This window comes from Xenopus laevis, chromosome 7L, assembly GCF_017654675.1.
Source record: "Xenopus laevis strain J_2021 chromosome 7L, Xenopus_laevis_v10.1, whole genome shotgun sequence".
NCBI classification, from domain to species: domain Eukaryota; kingdom Metazoa; phylum Chordata; class Amphibia; order Anura; family Pipidae; genus Xenopus; species Xenopus laevis.
Genome location: NC_054383.1, coordinates 60,782,003 through 60,805,299, shown reverse-complemented (window position 1 = coordinate 60,805,299; position 23,297 = coordinate 60,782,003). Strand labels below are relative to the sequence as shown.

The 23,297-nt window shown below is 42.0% G+C and overlaps 2 protein-coding genes across 2 annotated transcripts in view; one reads left to right on the top strand and one right to left on the bottom strand.

Annotated features, from left to right (window-relative positions):
* slc43a1.L (solute carrier family 43 member 1 L homeolog) overlaps nt 1–23,297 on the bottom strand; it is a gene marked incomplete at its 5' end in the record, with an annotated part of 502,690 nt that overhangs the window by 292,401 nt on the left and 186,992 nt on the right. Inside the window, 1 exon segment of the mRNA NM_001094328.2 lies at nt 13,161–13,253. Coding sequence (NP_001087797.1) covers nt 13,161–13,253 — 93 coding nt within the window.
* Nucleotides 2,352–6,641, top strand: LOC121395453. The gene is made up of 2 exons (XM_041569010.1): nt 2,352–5,659; nt 6,203–6,641. Exon 1 carries the CDS (start codon nt 2,464–2,466, stop codon nt 4,942–4,944), a length of 2,481 nt encoding a protein of 826 aa, XP_041424944.1. The 5' UTR covers nt 2,352–2,463; the 3' UTR covers nt 4,945–5,659; nt 6,203–6,641.

The window sequence follows — 23,297 nt, the reverse complement described above, 5'->3', positions numbered from 1 at the left end:
AAAGTAAAATTTTCAGTGTAACAGAACCTTAACTGAATCCTATTAAAACACACAAGGATTGATAAGACATAGTGGCACCCTCAATTTACACTATCAGGGTATAGATGGAGCCAGAATGGATTGTCCGTCTGGCGCGCTGTAACAGATCAAGCTAAATTCTCTCATCACGTTGAGTGCAGGGAACCGTGATGTCCCTACGTTAAGAAAAGCTAGAATCTAAATAACTAATAAATGAATGGGCATTGTGGTCATTGTTCTAGGCTTTGGTAATCTGCAAAGTACTGCATTAAAATACTTGGTTGAGTACTTCCCCCCAATAAAAACAAATAAATAATTATAAAAAAAAAAAAATGCATACATCTATTTAAGTTTGTATAGAACCCCTGGCAATATCCTGAACACAGCAGTGATTTTTTTTTACTTATTACAACTATGTATATTCCCCTTAAATAAATGTTTTCAGCACTTCAAACAGGTAAGAGGCTTCATAGCCTTGTGGTTAAGTGAATGAACTTTGGAGCTGAAGGTCATGGGTTCAAATCCTGTATTTTCTTTTCCCCCTTATAATTCACAATCATGATTTTTTTTGGGTGGGACACTGCCAAATAAATGGACATAAATAAATGGGCATTGTGATCATAATTCTGGGCTTTAGTAATCTGCAAAGTACTGCATTAAAATACTTGGTTGAGTACTTCCCCCCCAATAAAAACATAAATAATTATAAAAAAAAAATAATGCATACATCTATGTAAGGTTTTATAGAACCCCTGGCATCAGCCTAAATATAGCAATGATTTTTTATTGTATTTTACTATTAGCCTTAAAGAAAAGTTTTCAGCAGGTCCCAACACCAAAAGGCTTCATATCATTGTGGTTAGGTGAATGACTTATGAAGGACAATGTCAGGGGTTCAAGTTCTGAATTTTTTTTTTTATAATTTTTAAACTTCATACTGTTAAAGGTTGCACAGTGTTTGCATGAAAGATTCTAACGGTTGATTTATTCATATTAAAAATAATAGTATTTAGTCGGATCGCGGCCGCATCTGTTCGTTGATGTGGTTCCCGCGATCCGACCCCCATTCCCATTTGTTAGGATCCGATCGTTGGGCCCTAGGGCCCACGATCGGATCAGCCCGATATTGCCTACCTCAGGGTGGGCATATCGGGGAGAGATCCGCTCGTTTGGCGACATCGCCAAACGAGCGGGTCTCTCTGTGTATGGCCACCTTAACATGTGCCTGACTGAAAGCACTCTGACCAAAGCTGCTGGGGCCACCTATTGTTGGACTATTGTTGGACTCAGTACACCCTGGATGATAAATAACCTGGGTCTGTGTTAAGAGGGGGGTTTCTCTGTGGCTCCACATAAGCCCCTGACTGCTGGTTTATGTTTTTGATATTTTCACCGCCTTTGCCAATCACCAGATTGCATTTGCCGGCCGGCACAGTGTATGTGATCTCTTGCTTCCTGGTCTACTGAGATTACAATAACCACCACTCTGTCCCCTTCCCCATGCTAAGGAGAGACCTCTAAATCCATCCCATTCCCCCTCCCCCTAGAATTCATATTCACATCCTCATTGATTTTTTTCGGGGGGGGGGGACACAGCCATATCACTGGAAGTAAATGTAAATGTTGCATATTTTAACACGCCATTGAAACTAATAGCAGGTTGCGGCCTACCAGGAACAGGACGGGGATCGACTGGTAGACTGCGATTGACGTCCTGGGCACTCCTGCCATAGACACTCACTATTTAGTGAACTGCTTAAAATTTCAGGGCCTATATTAAATCACAGTCTGGACATGGAATTTTCTTCTCCTTCAACGGACCTTCCCCCCAACAAAAGCCCTACATATGTAAACACTGTAATATAAACAAACCATTGTGCTTTTTAAATGCAAATGAGCTGAGTGCATTTAATGGTCAGTACTGCTTAGATATAATTAGTACCAAACTCCTAGACACAGGAATGCACAATAGGGTCTAAACAACAAGGAAGGAGTGGGGGTTGTGTGTGCTATACTATACCATGTGCTAAGTACGGAAGTGTCAGACCATTCAAATTAATTTACAATGCCTTCTATTCTTTGAGCAGAGATTCATCTAAGATCACTAAGGGCTCATACGGACAAGCAGGTTCTAGCTATCTGTATAACAGAGCATTCTGTCCCAGTGGCTGCACAGATCCTATCTGATCCCCATTGTAAGCAACAGTCCTGTCCTGCTTTATGGCAGCTGAGATTCTAGCTATCTGTATAACAGAACATTCTGTCCCAGTGGCTGCACAGATCCTATCTGATCCCCATTGTAAGCAGCAGTCCTGTCCTGCTTTATGGCAGCTGAGATTCTAGCTATCTGTATAACAGAGCATTCTGTCCCAGTGGCTGCACAGATCCTCTCTGATCCCCAGTGAAAGCAGTCGTGCATCAGAGAGCTCTCAGAGAACCAGAGGAATGGAGAGTGTCAGCCCAGGCCATGCAAGGCCTGGGCGGGCAAACCCCCAGCGTGAGGCCCAGGCCTTGGGGCCTACACTGGAAGGTGTGAGATCCACCAGGACGGTGCAGACAAGGAGTAAAGCAGCAGGGAGTGAAAGGAAAGGAGCAGCAAGAAGGTCGAGATCGGTTTCCTTGGGAAGGATTTCTTCCACAGACATGGAGGATTTGGGAAAGGCAGCTGCCAGTGCTGTGAAAACGCCTGACAGGGAAGTAAAGTGTGTGATGAGTGAGAGGGAGGGAAGGAAGGAGATTGTTGGTAAAGAAAGACAAGTGGAAAGTAAAGCAGAAATTGTATCTGTGACAAACATGGAGGGTTGTGTGCAAAATGTCAGTTCTGATATTTGTGTCTTAAAACATAAAATGGAAACCAGTCAGCTTTTTATTTCTCCTGATCTCTTTGCCTCTATGAAATCTGTGTCAGGGGAAGACTGTGAGTTTGCAGGTGGAGAGGCAGCACAGAGCAAACCCAGCAAACAATCAGGGGCTGAATATGCAGCAGCTGCTTTGCACCATGCGGCCGACATGCAGTCTCCAGTGGCTGATTGTGGGGGAGGAATGGCTGCTTCTAAAACTTCCCCTGAGAGGCATCAAGCACCCCATGCTCTGGTAACAAAAACTGCCTCATGTGCAGGGGTGCGGGTGGTGTCTGGAGCTGGTGTGGAGTCAGGGGAGGCAGTAGGAACAAACTCCAGCAGCCATATTGCTACTCCCTCTGTAGAGATGTATAAGAGTCTCACAGGGAACAGCCATCTTGGTACTCCCACATCAGAGGGAAACAATTGTTCTGATATAAATGAACAACCCCAAGCAGAAAGCCTCTTAAAGGGACAGTATGCTGGTTCAAGTCACAACCAGGATCAAACACCTACCACTGATGAACTGGTTGAATTAATAAAACTGGCAAATGAGCAGGAGCTGCAACGGAAAAAATTTAAAGTTGAGTTGCAAAAAGCATTTTATAACTATTCAACTGCTGATGTGGAGAAGCAAGACTTTTATTTAGCAAAAGTCAACAAAATAAATGAAGAGTTCAGAACCTTAGAAAAACAGATTTTGCAGAATTATAAAAAAATTGGTCCCCTTTCTGAAGTCTATACAAACAGGAGAAGGTTTGAGGACTCTCGGCAAGCTCTTAAACAGCCGGCTAAATACAGGTCCATGAGGCAAATTGCATCTGCTTCATCTACTTCTGATAGTGACAAGGAGACTAGAAGGATTGGCCAGCTGAAACCAAAGAAATCAGTTGTTGCTCAGATACATGCACCCAATTTTATCTTCAGCTTGGATGAGGCAAATAATATAGAAGATAAAATGGGAAAGAGAAGCCAATCTGCTCATAAGGAAGAGGAAAGCTTTGTTTTCTCAGAACAGGATTTTCCCTCCCTTCCCTCTACTTCCCAGAATGACTGTGTCCATCAGCCCTCAGCATCCAAGGAGACCTTCACTCAACCATCAGCCAATAATACAGAGACTTCTGCAGTTGTGCAGAGTGCCCCAATGTCCTTGGCACTGGGGCATGGGAAGCTGAGTGAGCAGGAATTGACGGCAGCTGCTGGTGTGGGAGAGTCTGGGAAGGATGGAGTGGATGGAGTGGAGGCTGGAGCAGACTGTGTGAATGCAAGTGATGTTATGGAGTGTGGAGGTGGAGACATCAGTGAAAGTGTTGCAAGGCAGTGTGTGGAATCTGTGCTGAGTGATGTTAATGAAGTAAACAAAGATGCTAATTCATTGGCCGATGTGATACAACCTGTTCCTTGTACCACCCCTTTAAGTACTGCCGCTTTAATTTCTATTCCATCTTCTTCTGCTGTACTCACCACTTCTTCTATAGCCTCAACCTTTTCCCCAGCCCTTACAGTTTCTCCAATAACAACTTCCCCTTTAACTACTCCAGCTGTTTCTCTGAATCCTCTGCCTACAGTGCCCTTCGCACAGCCAAGTTCTGTCTCTGCACCTGTTTCTTCCTCTGTAAGGAGACCAAATGGTCAGCAGTCAATTCCTTCAGAAAGTGCAGGCAGCAGAAATGTGCCCCCACCACCTCCACCAAATGCTTGGAATAGGCCACTGAATAGGGTGAGGGTGCCTGGGGTGCAAAACAATATCACTGGGCCGGTTTTCAAGCAAAAGAATGTGATTAGGCTCAGGTGGCAGGGTGATAAGGAACAAATGCCTTCTAGAGATGTGATAGCCAAGGAGATGCTGCTTAAGCAAAGTACTTTAACACCTACAGGCGTCAGGGCTTATATAAAGTTTTCTGACACCGAATATGACATTGTGTTCAAAACATCACAAGCCCTGGAATTTTTTTGGCAGGATTATGACAGCTTTAAACATTCAGGCCTGTGGGAAAGCTTTAAGTCATCTCAATCACTAAACCTGAGACAAAAAAAGTCACCATTTTGTTTAAGAATGATTGTGTCCCACCCGAGGATATTCTAATATGGCTTAGACGTCATTGTAAGGTGCTTACCCCTTTGAAGAAGGACATTGATAATAATGGATATTGGTCAGGTGGGTGGTGTACTAATGTGGAATTGTACATGAGGTATAATGTGCCGCAGCATCTTCCAAACTCTCTTCATTGGAAGTGAGCGAGGGGTGGTTTTTTATCCGGGTCAGCCAAGGGCCTGTTTCAAATGTGGTTCTTACCGACATCGGGCAAGTGCCTGTGCAGTGGTCAAGTGTTCACTATGTGGTGATGTAGGACACACCGGGAAAGATTGCAATGATGTGAAATGTAACTTGTGTGGAAGCTATGGCCACTCACATAGGGCTTGTCCAGAGGCTCTTCATAACATAATGGAGGGTTGCCCTCAGTTAGAGGAAGAGATGGCAAAGGATTTGTTGGAAGAGATAAGGGATGAGATGGATTATTTCCAGTCTGATTCACAGCCATCGGTCATTCCCCCTTCTCAGCCTCATGATACGGTAAAAGATCAGTCAGCTGTGGCAAGAGATGCAGGAGATTCTGTTCCCCTTACTGTTTCCTCTTTGTCTCAGGGAGCAAAAAATGAGTTGCCAGTTTCTATAAAAGAGGCCCCCATCATTCAGCCTTTGGGAATACAGCCTCTTCCCCAGAGACAGAAACCTCTTGCACAGTCTGGAAAGGGAAATTGTGAACCAGCAGATAAGGCAATTCCACCAGTAAGACTAAGTAAGTCCCCTTTCTCACAAGATTGGACAGTAATAAAGAACAAAGACCTTTCAGGAAAGCAGTCCCCTCCAAAATACATTCCACCTATGCAAATCAGCCTAGAAAACAAATTTGAACTTTTGGCAGAGAAAAAATCTTGGGCAGATGCTATGGAAGAGCAAGATGAACTGGAAAGGATAGATATGGAAGACAAACAAAGTGTGAAACAGTGTCCTGGTCAGGCTGATGTGGGTACAGATAGTGGTGCTGAAGGCGATACTGACAGTAAGGGAAAGGAGGAAGTTGTTTCAGGGTCTGAAATGGAATGTAACAAAGTGCAAGTCCGCAGGAAAATTGTCTCGGTTGAGTTCAGGGAAGATGATAAGGCTTTATCTGATGATGCAAGTGAGATGATATCGTTAGGAGATGATGATCCAATCCCATCTGGTACACAGATTAAAATATTTGGTGATCAAGATGATAGTCAGGATGAGAGAAGGAGTAGAAGGAGGAGGAGGCACAAGAAAATTAATAACACTTAACTATGGCTTCTTGCCCCCTCAGGTTTATTTCAACAAATGTTGCAAGCATTAAAGTGGCCAGTACAAGATATCAAGCCTTTGAAGCCTTAAGCCACACCTCAGCTGACATCATCTTCTTGCAAGAGACCAGACTGACCACCACTGCAGATATCAAGAAAGCATCAAAAGATTGGCTTTGGGGTCCAGCTTTTTTTTCAATTGCTGCAGAACCTGGGGGTGGTGTTGGTATTTTGTTTAAAGGCTTTTCTGGAATATTTGTGCACCGCCTTATAGAGGTGGAAGTAGGCAGGTGTCTTCTATTAGACGTCTCTGTTGCAGGACGCAGACTGAGACTTATTAATGTTTATGGGCCTCAGTCTGGGCATGGGAGAAAAAACCTTTTGAGGGAAATTCAGCCATATCTCCATACCTCCACTTCAGTCATCATGGCTGGTGACTTCAACCAGGTCCTTAGAGCAGAAGATAGATCAAGGCTTTCCTTTGACAAATATGAAAGTAATTTTCTTAAAAACATACTTGAGCAAGCAGACTTGGTTGATGTCTTTACCCATGGTGGTCGGATGTCAAAGCATACTTACCATTGTGCAGGTCGAAGCAGCAGGATTGACATGGCTTTTGTTCGAAAGAGGGAGATCTTTACACAGACTGAGGAAATCTTGGTTGATTACTCAGACCACCTTGCCTTATCTTTTTTGCTGGGTGTCTCCTCAGTTCCAACCAAAGGTAGGGGGTTATGGAGATTGAGTTCAGATACCCTGGAGAGCGAGTCAGTGCAGCACTCCTTTGAGGCACTCCTTCAGTGTGAGTTAACAAAGATTGTGTTTTTTTCGACTCAATGTCGCAGTGGTGGGAGGAGGCCAAGAAGTCATTCCGCACCTTCTTCCGCAGACTGTTATAAGGGAGGGAAACAAGTATATAAAGTTCCTTGCCTTACGAAGAAAGCTTGAATCCTTAATTTCAGACAGGGTGGTTGGGGAGAAAGTTTCCCGACTAAAGCTTCAGATCAAACGGCATCAGTATAGTCGTTACAGGTCCTTGGTTCTGGAGAGGGATTATGGGGGATTTCATTGCCCAGATCCCTTTCGGAATTGCAGGGAAGCTGTGACGAGGAAGTTGATTGTTGGTTTGAAGGACTCTCAGGGTATAGTTCAGAAATCTAAGGGTGGGATCCTGCGAGTTGTTCAAGCCTACTATGCTAGTTTGTTCGGAAGTAAGGTTTTGGATAGGGGAAGGATGAAAGCTTTTCTGGAGGGAACCCCAGGTCCAGACCTGAAAAATTTGGATTTTTCACCCTTGATTGAGGACATCACAGAGGAAGAGGTCAAAAAGGCAATTGAGCAGCTAAAATTAAAGAAAGCCCCAGGTCCAGATGGCCTAACAGCTGAATTCTATAGAACTTTTAAGAACCTTTTGACCCCGATTCTTGTGGAGGTCTTTAAAGACTGCCTGGGAAGAGGCATTTTGCCTCCCTCCATGAGAATCTCCTCTTTGGTGTTATTATCCAAGGGTAAGGATCCTACAGATGTCAAGAACTGGAGGCCAATTGCCCTCTTGAACACAGATAGGAAGCTTTTGGCAAAGGTTTTTTTTTCTAGGCTTGTTTTATTTTCAGGCACGTTATTGTCCCGTGAGCAGTTCTGCACGGTGAAAGGGCGGAGCATCTTTGGGGCAGTCTTGTCTGTACGAGAAGTGCTCGAAACATGTAAAGCCCAAAATAAGGGGAAGTATGTGGTAGGTCTTGACCAAGCTAAGGCTTTTGATAGGGTGGATCATGATTATCTGTGGGCGACCTTGCGTAAGTATGGCATTTCCGGACCAATTTGTTGATTGGCTTTCTGTTTTGTATAAGGAGGGAGAAAGCTTTCCACTTGTCAATGGGTGGTGTGGTGAAACCTTCGGGGTTGAGGCTGGGGTACGCCAGGGTTGCCCTCTTAGTCCACTGCTATATGTCTTTGCGATTAACCCATTTCTTCGTGGAGTTCAGGCTTTGGATTTGGAGGGCTTCCAGGTCCCCTGTTACCTGCCCCTGAAGTCGGTAGCCTACGCGGACGATGTCTCGGTTGTCATCTCCCGTCCTGAAGAAGTTGGGATGTTGGCCGGGGTTATCGAAAGTTACTCAGAGGCCTCAGGCTCTCTGGTCAACGCTGATAAGTCGGAAGCTTTCTGGACCTTGGATGGTGAGCCGGATTTTCCGCTCCCTGATTTCCAGCATGCCTCCGGTGAAATAAAGATTCTAGGGGTCAAATTCGGGAGGGGTGATAATGCCAGGTTAAATTGGGAGTCAAAACTGGATGCTGTCGACTTAAGGATACAGCGATGGAAAAACTGGAAGCTGTCCTATAGAGAAAGAGTGAAGCTCATCAAAGCTTACCTGGTTCCTATCCTCCTGTATGTGTCTTATGTTTACCCCTTGCCAAAAGCTTTCTATGTAAGGATCCACAGCTTGTTCTTTCAGCTCCTTTGGGGGAACAAGCTGAATCATGTCAAAAGAGGGATCACTTACCTGCGGACTAAAGAGGGTGGGCTGGGCATGTTATGTCCTGTGGCCTTCTTTGGCACAATTTTCTTGAAATTTAATTTTGGGAATCTGGGCCAAAGAACTGATGTTCCGTGGGAAAACAGTGTCAGGGCCTGGGCATCCCCTTTTATAGGGCAATGGTTACAAGGCGATAGGGTGAAGTTGGTGCGGGTGCGACATGGTCAACTCCCACTGCACTTTGTTGCCGCACTGAAGCTTTTAAGAGTTTGGGACATTAGGATAGGCGAACTTGGCACAGCCTCCAGACGTGATCTTTATAAGAGGGTGTTGAGTGTCTATTTTGCTGTTCCAATGGCCTTAAAGGACTGTGTAGGGGGAACTCTTGTGGAGAGCCTGCGTTACCTAAACAGTAAGAGATTACCCCCAAAGTTTTTTGATCTGGCATGGCTCTCTCTTCAGGGAAGGCTCTTTGTTAGGGGGAATGTGAAATACCTGTCTGCAGTAGATAAAAATTGTCCCTGGGGGTGTGGTGTGGAGGAGACCCAGGAGCATTTTCTTTTGCAGTGTCCCATGGCAAGCAACGTCCTTCATCAAGTTTCCCAGGCCATATCTGCCCCATCTTTAAGTTCCCTTAACTATGCTGAACTTGCATATGGTGTTTTGGCAAGAGACCTTTCATATCAAAGGGAGACAGTGTACCTCATTATTACTGCCTACAAATATCATCTTTGGCAGGGTCGTTGCAAATACACTTTTGGGATGGATATGAGTGCAGAGAGGATAGTGTCCTTTATACTCAGAGAGTTATGTTTTATAAGACAGATGGAAAGATCGAAATCCTCATCCAATATTTCTTCATGGAGGGATTTCATATTTTAATGTTTAGTTTAAACCTGCTTTTTTGTTCAATGTTTATTATTTTATTATGTACACCTTGAAGGAGAATTACTGCCTGCTTTGTTTTTTCCTTAGGGGGTCCTTTGTTTTGGGTGGGGGAGTGTGTTACGAGGACATTTCAAGAAGACTCTGGACTTGAATATGAATGTCCTTTATTATAGGGAGGGGATGATGTCAGTATGGACAGAGTTTGGACAATGGATTCTGACTATCCTCTGGAGGGTGGATTGGGTGGTTTGGTGTCACATACCATGCCACAAATGGACTCTCATTAATTAGAGTTTGCATCATGCTAGTAATTTGAAGGTGTGCATTATTTTTTAAAAGGGTTTTTATAATCTATGTAAATAAAAAAATTCCTATCTGATCCCCATTGGAAGCAGCAGTCCTGCCCTGCTTTATGGCAGCTGAGATTCTAGCTATCTGTATAACAGAGCATTGTGTCCCAGTGGCTGCACAGATCCTATCTGATCCCCATTGTAAGCAGCAGTCCTGTCCTGCTTTATGGCAGCTGAGATTCTAGCTATCTGTATAACAGAACATTCTGTCCCAGTGGCTGCACAGATCCTATCTGATCCCCATTGGAAGCAGCAGTCCTGCCCTGCCAAATTTGTGTTCTAGCCTATGGGTGACCTCCTACAATCAATTTGGAGTAGTTTGGTGGACTTTTGAAAAATAGTTTTTAATTTTTTTTAAAAAAAAGTTTTTCATTTTTTTGTGAAAGATTTGAATCATATTCCATTTGAATTCGATTAAAATTTGCAAGTCTATCCTATGTACTCGAACTTACAAATTCAAATTCACCAGGCGACTAAATTTCCCTGAATCTGCCGTGTGCCCCTACCCTAAGGATTCATTATATCTTAGTTGGGATAAAGTACAAGCTACTGTTTTATTATTACACAGAAAAAGGAAATCATTCGTTAAAAATTTGGATTATTTGGAGTCTATGGGAGACAGGTTTTCTGTAATTCAGAGCTCCATTGCTGAGACTCCTCACATGCTTGTCTGAAGCTGTAACTTGAGATCACCTTGCTCTAAACCATCCCCCACTCCTCTCACAGGCAATCCCAACAATCAGAAAGCTAGCTGCTACTATTTGTTTCCTTCTTAACATATGCTAATTACAGTTTACACTTCCCAGCAGGACACAGACATGTACTATACAACAGTTTCCATACTCCAAATACCGTCAGGGGTATCCCTAAGGGTCAATTTTTACGGCTCAGAAGAATATCATCAGATGATATAAAAAACTTGGAGGCATCTGATACTTTGATTGAGAAATTTGTGAGTAGAGGATACAACAGGAGTCATTTACTACAAACTAGAGATAATATATTATCAAAATCACGTGACATGCTACTATTAAATACCAACAATAAGAGAGCTTGTAATAGAATTCCCCTGGTTACAGAATATGGCCCTCTTAGCAAAAAAATTGAAAGTGTTGTGAAAAAACTCTGGTCACTACTGGGACGAGATTATACATTTGGTAAATTATTTAGAGAAAAACCCCTATTCTCATACACAAGAGGCAAAAACATTGCCAATTCCCTAATTAGGGCAGAGGTGAACAGACCCTCTAAACAAAGAGAGACCAGATTTTTTAATAAACCAAAGAATGGCACATTCCCATGTCTTAACTGTAATAAATGTAATTCTATTATCAAAGGGGATTACGTTACACACCCACATCAAGGGAATAAAATTCCCATAACACAATACCACACCTGTAATTCAGACTATGTTGTGTATGCCCTTAAATGCCTGTATGGCAAACTATATGTGGGACAAACTACACGAACAGTTAAAACCAGGATTGGTGAACACAAGAGGTCTATTACATTCTTTGATCCACATAACAAAAAGACACACACTCCTGTAGGGTAGACATTTCTTTACTGAGAAACACAGTGTTGTAAGCCTAAAATGGATAGTCTTACAAAAAGTGAACATGATTTATTGAATACAATTGAACCCAAGGGAATGAATGAGGCTTGGAGTTTAAAATGCTTCTTATAGAACACTTGTCTTACATTAATTTGTTACCTTTTTAGATCACCATCACTTCTGGTTCTCGATACTATGTATGGACTTCTACTAATGGACTACAGTAACCAGATGGTATGATACTTTACACTAATTGAAACAATGTTAAATAAGTATTGAAATTATGAATAAGTAGCATTACATAATGGTCAGTTCTAATGATAGACTCTTTTGTAGTTTCCTTTATGTTTCATCGTGTAATTTATACATCTGGCCTGTGAATGGAGCTGATGTATACACCTGTGAGGTCACATGATTGTAATTGGAATGTGGGAGTTAGCCTTTAAAAGGTCAAATTACACTGTTTGTTGTATACTGCACCAGAGGAAGGACCCTTGAGGTCCAAAACATGTTGTGCTTGCAACTTGAATAAAATCACTTGAAAATACAGCTCTCCAGTGAACCTTCTTCTACACACTACCTACTTCGCCACTTTAAATCTACCGAGCATCAATGTTAGCCTATGGGAGCCTTCCCTATAGGTTTTCTAAGCTTTTTTTGATCGAAGGAAAATCGTTCGATCGATGGACTTAAATCCTTCGAAGTGTTCGATTCGAAGGATTTATTTGTTCGATTGAACAATTTTTCCTTGATCAAACTATTTGCGGTAAATCCTTCGACTTCGATACTTCGAGGGTCGAATATCGAGGGTTAAAATTAACCCTCGATATTCGACCAATAGTAAATGTGCCCCAAAGAGTATACAATATGTGTGTTTTTTAACTGTCAAAATAAATGAATACCGTGTGAAATTCTGTCTCACTCTTATTGTTATTTGGTTCAGATGGTAACATCTTGGAGGTGGTATGGGTGATGTCAGGGTGGGTGATCGCCACTTCCTGGCAGGTTTTTCTAATTAGGAAAACCAGGCATGGATTTTTTGACCTGGACAGTCCTGGAAAACCAGGCTGCCTTGTCAAAACGGGGGCAGGTGGCAAACCTAGCTTTTACACAGAATAGAAATAACTGCAGCATTGCGGATTAAGTTCCATGCCACAAAACGTGGTATAATAGTATCTAATTCAAATCAAAGTGCAAGCTCAGCTGCACAAATTTTAATTCAGTGGTCACAATTGTGTTAAGCTCCTGGTATTTTCGCTGACTTGGAAATTCTTGGAAAAAGTTGAATTGTGGGGGGGGGGGGAATCATGGTGATTGCCCTCTAAAGCTGAATTGTGTGGGGGGAAAAACATGGTGATTGCCCTCTAAGTTTCACTTGCAGTTGTAAATATATCCTTTAGTCTACTATATTTCTTAATGGAAACCAAACCCTAAAAATAAAGTGGCAACATAAGTGGCCAAGAGTTAGAGAAATGTAAAGGAGGATCAGTTGTTTGGTGAATCTGTCCCATTTTGCCTAGGCAAAATTTGTGAAACTGCAAAAATTCACTAGAACACATTGACGTCAATGGATGTTTTTCATGCAACATTTTGCAAACCACACAAGTTTTTTCTCTCAATATATTGGAGTCTATGGGGGTATTATTATATTTAAGTAAGAGTGGCACTAATTTAGTTCCAGTATAATTAACATTTTTAATATCATACTTACTTTTAAGCCAGGAAATGTAATGGCTGAAGAAGCATAGGATCCAATCATTATCGACATCATGGTTGAGCGCATACTGCCAAACATATTGGGCAACTAATGGAGGCAAAAGAAAATTAAGAGAAGCAGTTATTTTAACATAGTTAAATACTAAGTTCTAACTTTTACCCATTGATAAATACAATTCTAAAAATCTCATAGAAATACAGTAAATAGAACTCCAAACTCACATTCGGATAAATCTTCCCCTTACGCTATATGCTTTAAATAATTAGAAAGAATAATGCATTCCCCTACTGTAAAATATATGATTATTGTGCAGGTCTTGGAACTCCAAGGTGATTTTCAATATCCTCATATTTTACAACTGGGGAAGTTTCAGTGAGTCACAAGTTTCAGTGAGTCACCAAGCATTGATTATCACCAATAACATCATTAAAGGGGAACTACTGCAAAAATCAAAATTTAATATAAGCTTTCTAAATATAATCAATTAAAAATGATGTACCATTTCTGAAATAATCAAGTTAGTCTTCACTATGACTCTCTCACCATTTGTCTTTCTTCGTTCTTTCTTCATGCAGGAGTCAGATTTTGATTGACAGACAGAGTTAATATATCTTTTCTGGTGATTTTAAAATACTAGCTCTGTATAAGATTTAAGTGTCAAATTCAGATTCCTGACTTCTGAACAAATAGTATGAACAGAGACAGATGCTGGAAAGGGGACAGTGAAAAGTAACTTGATTATTTTAGAAATGGGACATAGCATTGTAAACCCTTTAAGTTGTTAATACGGTCTCAAAACTTTCATGGTTAAGTTTTACCATGTCCTTGAGTTTAGAACTACAATGTAACAGTCTGGGAACAGTTTCTTTCAAGCTTGTCTTTATGTGCTGTGACTATGAAAAGTCTATAAACACCCTGTGATTCCTTTGTTATTGGGACTCTTTGTGAGTTCAAAATCCACACAGCTTGTGTCAAATAAACTTAAGAAAAAAAGCCTGATTATTTGTTTATTTTATTTTTCAGGCTAAGAATGAAATACATTTTTGAATAACAGCACCACATTAGCAATTTGCCAGTCTCTCTGCATCATGCCAGACCTTTAAAAAGAGCTAAGCTCATTTAGTACATTGGGATGAATACCATCTGGTCCCAGAGCTTTGGTTACCTTTCCATGTTCAAGTCTCTTTTAGATTTTCCTCCTGAGTGACCCATCTATCAATACATATATTATGAGAATTGGGTCTATTATAAAGTAAGCTGGTTAGTCAACAGTGTAGAATTTCTGCTTTTTCCCCGCTCTCATAAACCAAACCAACTTCTTGTTGCTTTTTTTCCTATTTATATATTTTAAAAAACAATTTTGTATTAAAGGGGTAGCTCACCTTTGTAAAACATCCAGTAATTAATAGTTAATATAAAAAAAAATCTTTGTAATTATTTCATCATGGACCCTCTGCTGGGGAGTTGCCAACTCCCATAAACACCACAGTCATTGCTACACTTCCTTTTATTATATCACACATACTCCTGGCAGAAATGTCTGTAAGATCAAGTGCGCTTTTGCAGCTATTGGCTGAATCTCCTGACAATCTGCTTCTGAGCAAGTTTGCATACACACAGCTTTTTAGGGTGGGCGTGGGCCAACATGTGAAAAAAGCTTTATGAACTCTAGTATGTGAGAAGCAAAAGTTTGAGGGAGAGGTCTGTTATTTGAAGGGGCTTATGTTTCTTGAAGGAGATGGAAGGAATAGTTTATCACTTTGTGTGTGTTGGGAAGGCAGCATTTGTGGAGAGAGACTTCAATCAGTTTCACAAGGGGAGGATGGAAGTGGAGAGGCTTGAAGAGGATGAGTGGGAGCAACAGGGAGCTGTGTAAGAAGGGATAAGTCTGTGATTCACAGAGAGGGAGGAGGAGTTTGTGAGGAAGGTAAAAGTCAGAACTGAGTTTTAAGGAGGTCTGTCACTTGTGGGGGCTTGTGAGGAGCGACAAGTTTGTCTTTTGTGGCAGGGGTGGCTGTATGATGGATGGTTTTGTGAAATTACAACTGTCATTTTTGGACATGGTGGGTGGATGTGAAAGGAAAACAGTCTGTACAATATGTTCTACAAATAAATGAGCTTCTCTTTGACACTGGTGTGAACATGTTATTGGGTGTAAAAATTGTATTGTTAATAATTACTTACACTATAAACTTTTGCTACCAATACCTATTTTTCCTACACTCCTTTGTTCGGTTTCATTTACACATTTCTCCTATTATTTCTGATTTTTACATTTCCTTTTTCCTTTTCTTTTGTTCTTTTTGTTTTATCTCCCCTTTTCTTTTTGAACACAGCAAGGTCTAGTGAACAAGCTTACATAGTTAGTTAAATCGGGTTGATAAAAGACAAAGTCCATCAAGTTCAACCCCTCCAAATGAAAACCCAGCATCCATACACACACCCCTCCCTACTTTTAATTAAAATTTTATATACCCATACCTATACTAACTATAGAGTTTAGTATCACAATAGCCTTTGATATTATGTCTGTCCAAAAAATCATCCAAGCCATTCTTAAAGACAATAACTGAATCAGCCGTCAAAACATCACCCAACAGTGCATTCCACAACCTCACTGTCCTGACTGTGAAGAACCACCTACGTTGCTTCAAATGAAATTTCTTTTGTTCTAGTCTAAAGGGGTGGCCTCTGGTACGGTGACCCACTTTTTGGGTAAAAAAGTCCCCTGCTATTTGTCTATAATGTCCTCTAATGTACTTGTAAAGTGTAATCATGTCCCCGCACAAGCGTCTTTTTTCACATTGGCTACTGGGACCTTGTGCACTTTCCCTCCAGGGAACAACAGGAAATAACTTTCAGCAAACAGTGTCTTCTCTTTCTGGCTAACCATTAAACTGCACACATAATAAGGTACTACACTCCCCCCCCACCATAACTCGAGCGCCATCAGGATGAACATGGCATGAAATATTTTAACTACATACAAATTATATTGCACATAGATACATAATAGTTAGGGTTGCACCGAATCCACTATTTTGGATTCGGCTGAACCCCCGAATCCTTCGCGAAAGATTTGGCCGAATACCAAACTGAATCCGAACCCTAATTTGCATATGCTAATTAGGGGTAGGAAGGGGAAAACTTTTTACATCCTTGTTTTGTGACAAAAAGTCAAGTGATTTCCCTCCCGCCCCTAATTTACATATGCAAATTAGGATTCAGTTCGACTGTGCAGAAGGATTCGGCCGAATCTGAATCCTGCAGAAAAAGGCCGAATCCTAGCCTAATCCCGAACCGAATCCTGGATTCGGTGCATCCCTAATAGTACACCTAAAATATTTTATACGGTTGTTTCAATCTTAGGTTTCACATTGCAAACATGAGTCTTATATGGGGTGCTACCAGATTTTTCTCCAACAAAAGGTTCATGGGCAGAAACCAACCTGTATGAGGTGAGAACACTATTCAGTATTATTTCTTAAAGAATTATAAGTCAGTCTAATAGGATGTCTAAGAGTTCTGGGCTCCCTTGGATTGACTACTTCGTCCTCATTTAAGTCTCTTAAATCTTGACCTTCATCATGACAGTTGAGTCCAAACTGTTCTCTTGAAGAGGGATCAGTCTCTGTAGAATGTTACGCCATTTGAGTCACATTCAAGTTCTCTGAAGGCTCATTGAGAAGCCTCTGAATTTACTATATGTACTGGCATACATTGGACAGACTCAGGTGCATTGGCATTTAAATTCCTTCCACTGCACCATCTGAGAAGTAATCTAACCCCCAATCATCATCACTGTTATTTTCACAATGCTGTTTAGATGTGGTATTGTCATTCCTTGAGGGAGTCTGTCCCTGTAGTCTCAGAGCTTCTCGGTTTAGTATTCCTTTGTCTCTTTGCTGGTTGAGATCTTGTCTCCCATGTGGCTTCCCTTAAAGGTAAAAGGTGATTGTCCTTCCCTTCTGGGCAAAGTTGGTATACTGGTAGATTTGGTAGTTGGGTGCAAATAATATATGATTGTGATCCCCATGGATCAGCCAGCTTGTGTTTGCCTGGGATTCCCAAATTCCTTAGAAGTACTCTATCATCTGGCTGCAAATCATAATTTACTTTTTTGTCATATCTGCTTTTGTTTTGCTTGCATGTTACCAGCCGCTGTCTCAGCCCTTTCATAGGCTTGCTAAAGGTTTTTTAGCCTTTCTACATAGCTCTGATGTGATTTGACAGGCGTGTCATCAGCTGTGACCCCAAATATGTTTTAATAGGTAGTCTGGGTGAGTACCCAGTGGCATAATTTCTTGTAGCTATTGTATGCATGTACAAGTGTGGCAACATAGTGACTCCAGTGGTATTTCTTCTCTTTGGACAAGTTGCCTAGCATTTCTAACAGGGTCCTGTTGAACCTTTCAGGCTGAGGGTCACCTTGTGGATGGTAGGGAGTGGTTCTGGACTTCTGAACTCCCAGCATTGATAACAGCTCATGCACTAGCTTACTTTCAAAGTCTCTTCCCTGATCATAATGGATTCTTCTAGGTAAGCCATAATGAATGAAGAAACATCCACAAGAACCTTTGCAACTGAAATGGCTCTTTGATCTTTTGTAGAAAAGGCCTGGGTATACTGTACCTGGTGTAGTGGTCTGTTACCACGAAAACATTGCTAATTCCACCGTCATCTGGCTCAATGGATAGGAAGTCAATGCAAACTAGATCCATGGGCCCATGGCTTTCCATTTGCCAAAGTGGAGCAGCCTTTGTATACATCTGAGGCAGGTACAACAATAGTCTTCTACATCTTGCTTCATACATGGCCAATAGAAACAATCCGTTACAAGACCTAGAGTTTTTTCATACCCCAGATGACCATGTTCATCATGCAGAGCCATAAGAACAGAGTCTCTGTATTTATGTGGTAACATCAATTGCCATTTCTCAGTGTCTGCTATACTTGGAGCCCGTCTGTATACCAAACCACCTCATAGCTGCAGTCTGTCCCACTCTTTCAGAAGCAATCTTGCTAGAGGATGATGGTCAGTTCTGAGTAAATCAGCTTGTTTCGTCCTTAAAACCTCCAGGGTCAGTTGACATAAGGGATCCTCACTTTGATCTCTCTTGATATCTCCTTTGCTAAGAGCTGGGATGGCAAATGTCTCAACAGAAGTCACATTGCAATAAAGCCTAGGAATCCCGCAGGGAGTCATTCAACCTTCTCTGCCAAACATCCATTTGTTAGTCTCAAAGTCACCCCTTGGCACATGCTTCTCACTTCAGGTGCTGGAATCTCAATCCACTCATCATCTGGATGCTGATTTTCATGCGGTCGCCTGGACAGCCCATCAGCATCCCTATTATCCTGAACTGGTCGGTAGCGTAAACTAAACTTGTAGTGTGCTAGTGCGGCCAACCATCTATGGCCAGGGGCATCCAGCTTTGCAGTGGTTAAGATATAAGTCAGTGGATTGTCTCTGTAAAAAAGTTCTACTCCATATAAGTAATCATGTAGCTTATCCACCACTGCCCATTTTAGTGCAATTTTTAGGTCGTTCCTAAGGGGTCCGAAACATGTACTGCATCAATAAAAACTACTTTTTCCATATTTGAAGACTCTCCAGTATCCTGTATACTTCATGTTACTATTGTGGAGATGGCTACTCCACCAACCTGTTGAAGAGTCTGACTACTAAGTCATTTGGAGGATCGTTTGGGAATAAGAGTTGAAATCCATTGTACCTCCAAGGCCTTCCCTGCTGGCATCTATATGCAACATTTAAGGCTTAGATGTATTAGCATAGCCCAACACAGGTGCATGAGTAAGGCAATACTTTAGCAGGTCAAAAGCTTGTTCACATTCTTGAGTCCATCTACCTTCTATGGACTCTCTGGCCCATCCTTGGCCTCGGGGCTTCTTGCCTTCATTTGAGTCTTCTGTCTCAGAGCTGTTTGGAAGTAACTGATTCAACGGTTGGGCCACTTTTGAGAAACCCTTCAAAAATCTCCTGTAATACCCACAGTAACCCAAAAAGAACCTCCGTTCAGTAGTTGTTCTGGGTTTGGGCCAGGATGAGACAGCTTCAATCCTGCTGGGGTCAGTGGCTATTCCTTCTGATGATGCCACATGGCCCACATAGTTCACAGAGGGCTGACAGAATTGACACTTTACTGGGGACAACTTCAGGCCTTCTTTCTCAAGCCCACTGAATACCTTCAGCAATCACTGTTCATGCTCCTCCAGGGTCTTGCCAAAAGACTATAAGGTCATCCAATCATACCAGTACTTCCAAAAGGTGCATGCCACCTACTGTGCACTCCATGAGGCATTGAAAGTTGGAAGGTGCTCCACATAGGCCTTGGAGCATCCTATTAAATTCATTGAAACCCAAAGGACATATGAATGCTGTCTTTTCCTTCTCTTCTGGGTGCATGGGGATCTGATAGTATCCACTTCTCAGGTCCAATACACTGAACCACTTGCTCCCAACCAAGCAGTTAAGGGCATCCTCAATCCTGGGAGTGGAATACTGGACTGGAATGGTATGCTGATTTAAAGTGCGATAATCCACACACATTCGGATTGAACCATTCTTTTCGCGTACCACTACTACTGGGGATGCATAAGGACTTTGTGATTCTTTGATGATTCCAGCAGCTGTTAGCTCTTCCAGGTGCTTTCGAAGATCTTCTAGATCTCCAGGAGCAATACGGCGTGATCTTTCACGAAAGGGTTTATCTTCTCTGAGAAGGATTCTGTGCTGTGTGCTGGTAGCGCGTCGCATATCAAGGTCACTTTTGGAGAATAGAGCACTGTGCTCTTCCACTCGAGGGGAATAAAAGGGTAACTAATATTGAAGACTTCATCTTCATCTGTGGCTTCTGCTCTACCACTCACCAGGCTACCCATAGGCTATGAGTATATGCGAACGAATAAAAACAGGTTCACTTGTGGTATTTTTCAGACCAACAGTTATAGTGCCTTGGTTCTTCTTCAGACAGTCAGTCGGAAAGGTTTCAGGAATCAGCTCTATTCCAGTAGGTAGATTTATCCTTTGCCCACCATCAATCATCTAATTTGGCCCAGTATGTTACCAGCACATTTTTAACCTGGTCCTCATGCAGGTGATTTTTCTGGGGTGGTACTAAACATTTAGGAAGCAGCAGTGCCAGGCAATGATCTGGGTTGGTATTTACAGATTCACCCCATTGTGCAACAGCTTGAGGATCCATATTTAATCTTTGGAATGTCTATTACCTTCTGAGGGAAATGGGCATATTCAGTACCAGTAACTGAAGCCCAATCCTGGACGAGCCCCCAAATGTAGCACACCCGTGAGTGTGTTATGAAGTTGTGCTAATGGGTATGATCTTGCAAAGCATACTGGTGACACCCCAGATCCAGTAAACAGGCAAAGCAACAGGCACAGCCTTACTTTATTAAACCGCTGAAGCTGTAAGAAAGGTTAGATATGGAGTAAAAAAGGTAATAACTTATTATGTAACAACAATGAGAATTCAATAAGAATAGCCCCAGCATAACCCTGGTGTGCACACCTTAGTCCCACTGACAAGTTGCCACCTGTATATAGTGTACACCGGTGGGGGCCCCTTGTGACGAAAGCAATACAGTCAGCCTTACTTACAATCCGTGCAGGTGAATGAGGTGGCAGTGTAATCCCTGAAGTCACCTCAATAGCTTTTGCACTCTCAGATGACTGTAATAATGAAGGAGACATATCTGAGCACTGTGGAAACATCCAGCAACTTAGGTGCTCCTCTGTCCAGAGAAGCCACATAGTCTCACAGATACAATAAGGGCTGAATATTAATCTCCCAAAATGGCAAGGCAGGGGTTAAAGGTGACTCACAGTTCAAATAGAATTCTGCTTCTCCTCTCACTGTAGCTTTGTCCTGATCAAATTGGCTGGAAGGCCACAACCCAGGATCACATTGGCTACTGGGACCTTGTGTACTTTCCCTCCAAGGAACAACAGAAAACAACTTTCAGCAAACTGCAGTGTCTTCCTCTGCAGATTAGTGGCAGCTTCTCTTTCTGGCTAATCACAAAACTGGCTGCAACATAACACTCACAGTCATTAAGTCTACCAGCACATTACAGTCCTCCTTGCTGGTTAATCCCCCCTCCTTCCTTCCGGTTCCCTGGGCTGGGCTCCTATTGGCTGTCTCTAAGCACTTTCTTTAGCAAGGGCTTGTTGGAAATGTAGTTCTTAACCCCAAGAAATATCAAATGTTTGCAGTCTCTGTTTTATCAAAACAGGTTAGCAATTTAGTAATCCATTGTCCATTTATACAAATAATTGTCCCACAATATAATGTTCAGACAGTCTGCACACATTATAGGGTGCTAAACACACTAGGATGGTAATCTTCACCGAGAGCCGTACCACGGTTTTCTTTCCTCCTTTCAGGTATCCCCTGTGCAACTCCTAGTTTAGCATCTGTGCAATGAAAACTTTTCAGAAGATGTTACGTACTGCATATGCACAAAACATTCCAGATTACTCCAGGATACTGGAGTTGCTTGCCTATCAATACAGTCAGTGCACCATGGAGAATGGATAGTTCAGGAAATGTCAGCACTTACTATAGCCAAGGCAGCATGAGGTTGAGGGCAGGAGGGCTTGGGGAGAAACAAGATCACTCCTAACTATTTTGCAGGATAATATATCAGTGATTGTCTGGGTGTCTGTTGGTTGTTGGAATATAATCACAAGGCAGGGTCAGGTATACAGAGTTACAAATATGTAAGAAGAGACTTTTGTGACTGCTTTGTTTACCATAAAACACTGTGGAAAGTAGCCTAAGACAGGGTCAGACTGGCCCACCAGGACACCGGGGAAAATCCCGGTGGGCCCCAGTCCTAGTGGGCCCCCCAGTTGTGTGCCAGTTTTTCCTATTTTCTCTTATCTAAATAAAATTCGGGCCTGTGCGCTGACGATTGGAGTGACCACAGCTATTCAGACAATCTGCTCTGCATTATTCAAAACATTATTTGAAAATACATCAGGAAGGAGAGCCTCGCTCTGCACTGAAAACAAATGGCATCGACAGATATTAATTGAGCGAGCGGCAGACCAGCTGGAACATGCAGGCTAGTGGAGAAGATAAGGGTCAAAAGGTGCAATTACACAGAAGGGAGATGAGGAGCAGCAGCAGCAGCAGCAGCATTAAAAGCTACGGAGGTTAGTATAATGAAGAATGAATGCAGTTAGAATGAGGAATGAATGCAGAATAGAGAATGCTAAAATGCAAAATAGCTATGAAACTTTTGCAGGGCAAAAATTAAAAAATTGAGGAGCGAATGGGGAGTATAAAGCACAGAAGGTCAATGGGATGAAAAAGTTACCAGACAAAGCCAACACGATTAGACGTAGCAGAACACAAGCAAAAGGGTAACCGAATGCAGATACTGGGACTTTTATTGGAATACAAAGACTATTAAACTCTATTAGCTCTCATGTGTACAGCAATTAGTTAACTGGAGGAAGTCCATGCAGCTAACCTTACCCCTTTCATTCACACACATTCTTAAGTGTTAACTGATTTCCACGCATTTGATTTATTTCTTCTTGTATTCCAAGTTTCTTCCTCAAAATGAAAAATGTGTGAAAAGTGTTTCTTTTAAAAATAAATGTTGCATAAAAGGTGGGGAATCCAAACCATCAGAAAATAATGTTAAAAAGATAGGAAAGAGTTAATTTAAGACTGGGGTGTCCTGGTCAGAAAAAAATACATAGTCATATTATATTGTCCCAGATAAGCAGGGAGGCAATTAGTTTTACAAGACTGGCAGGGTTAGTGTCTAAAGAAGAATTGGCTCAGTGTAAATGGGTAAGCAAGAGCTAATAAATTCCCCCAAACAACCATATAGTCTAGGCTCTAAACAGCATGGAAATAGAGAGTTGCAGCCTGTTTTATGTACACTGCCTGTCCATATGTTTGTTCTACCCTTTGTCTGCTGTACTTGCTTGTATCAGGCAAGACAACAGACCTCTCAATCATAAAAATGATCTCAATCAACAAAAAATGCTTCAAAGGCTTGCTAATGATTGGTGGGCCCTTCATATTAGGTTCTCTGGTGGGCCCATGGTATCCCAGTCCGACACTGGCCCAA

What these genes read in the sequence shown, in the direction of transcription:
- LOC121395453 (XM_041569010.1), top strand. Translation starts at nt 2,464, where the DNA reads ATGGAGAGTGTCAGCCCAGGCCATGCAAGGCCTGGGCGGGCAAACCCC.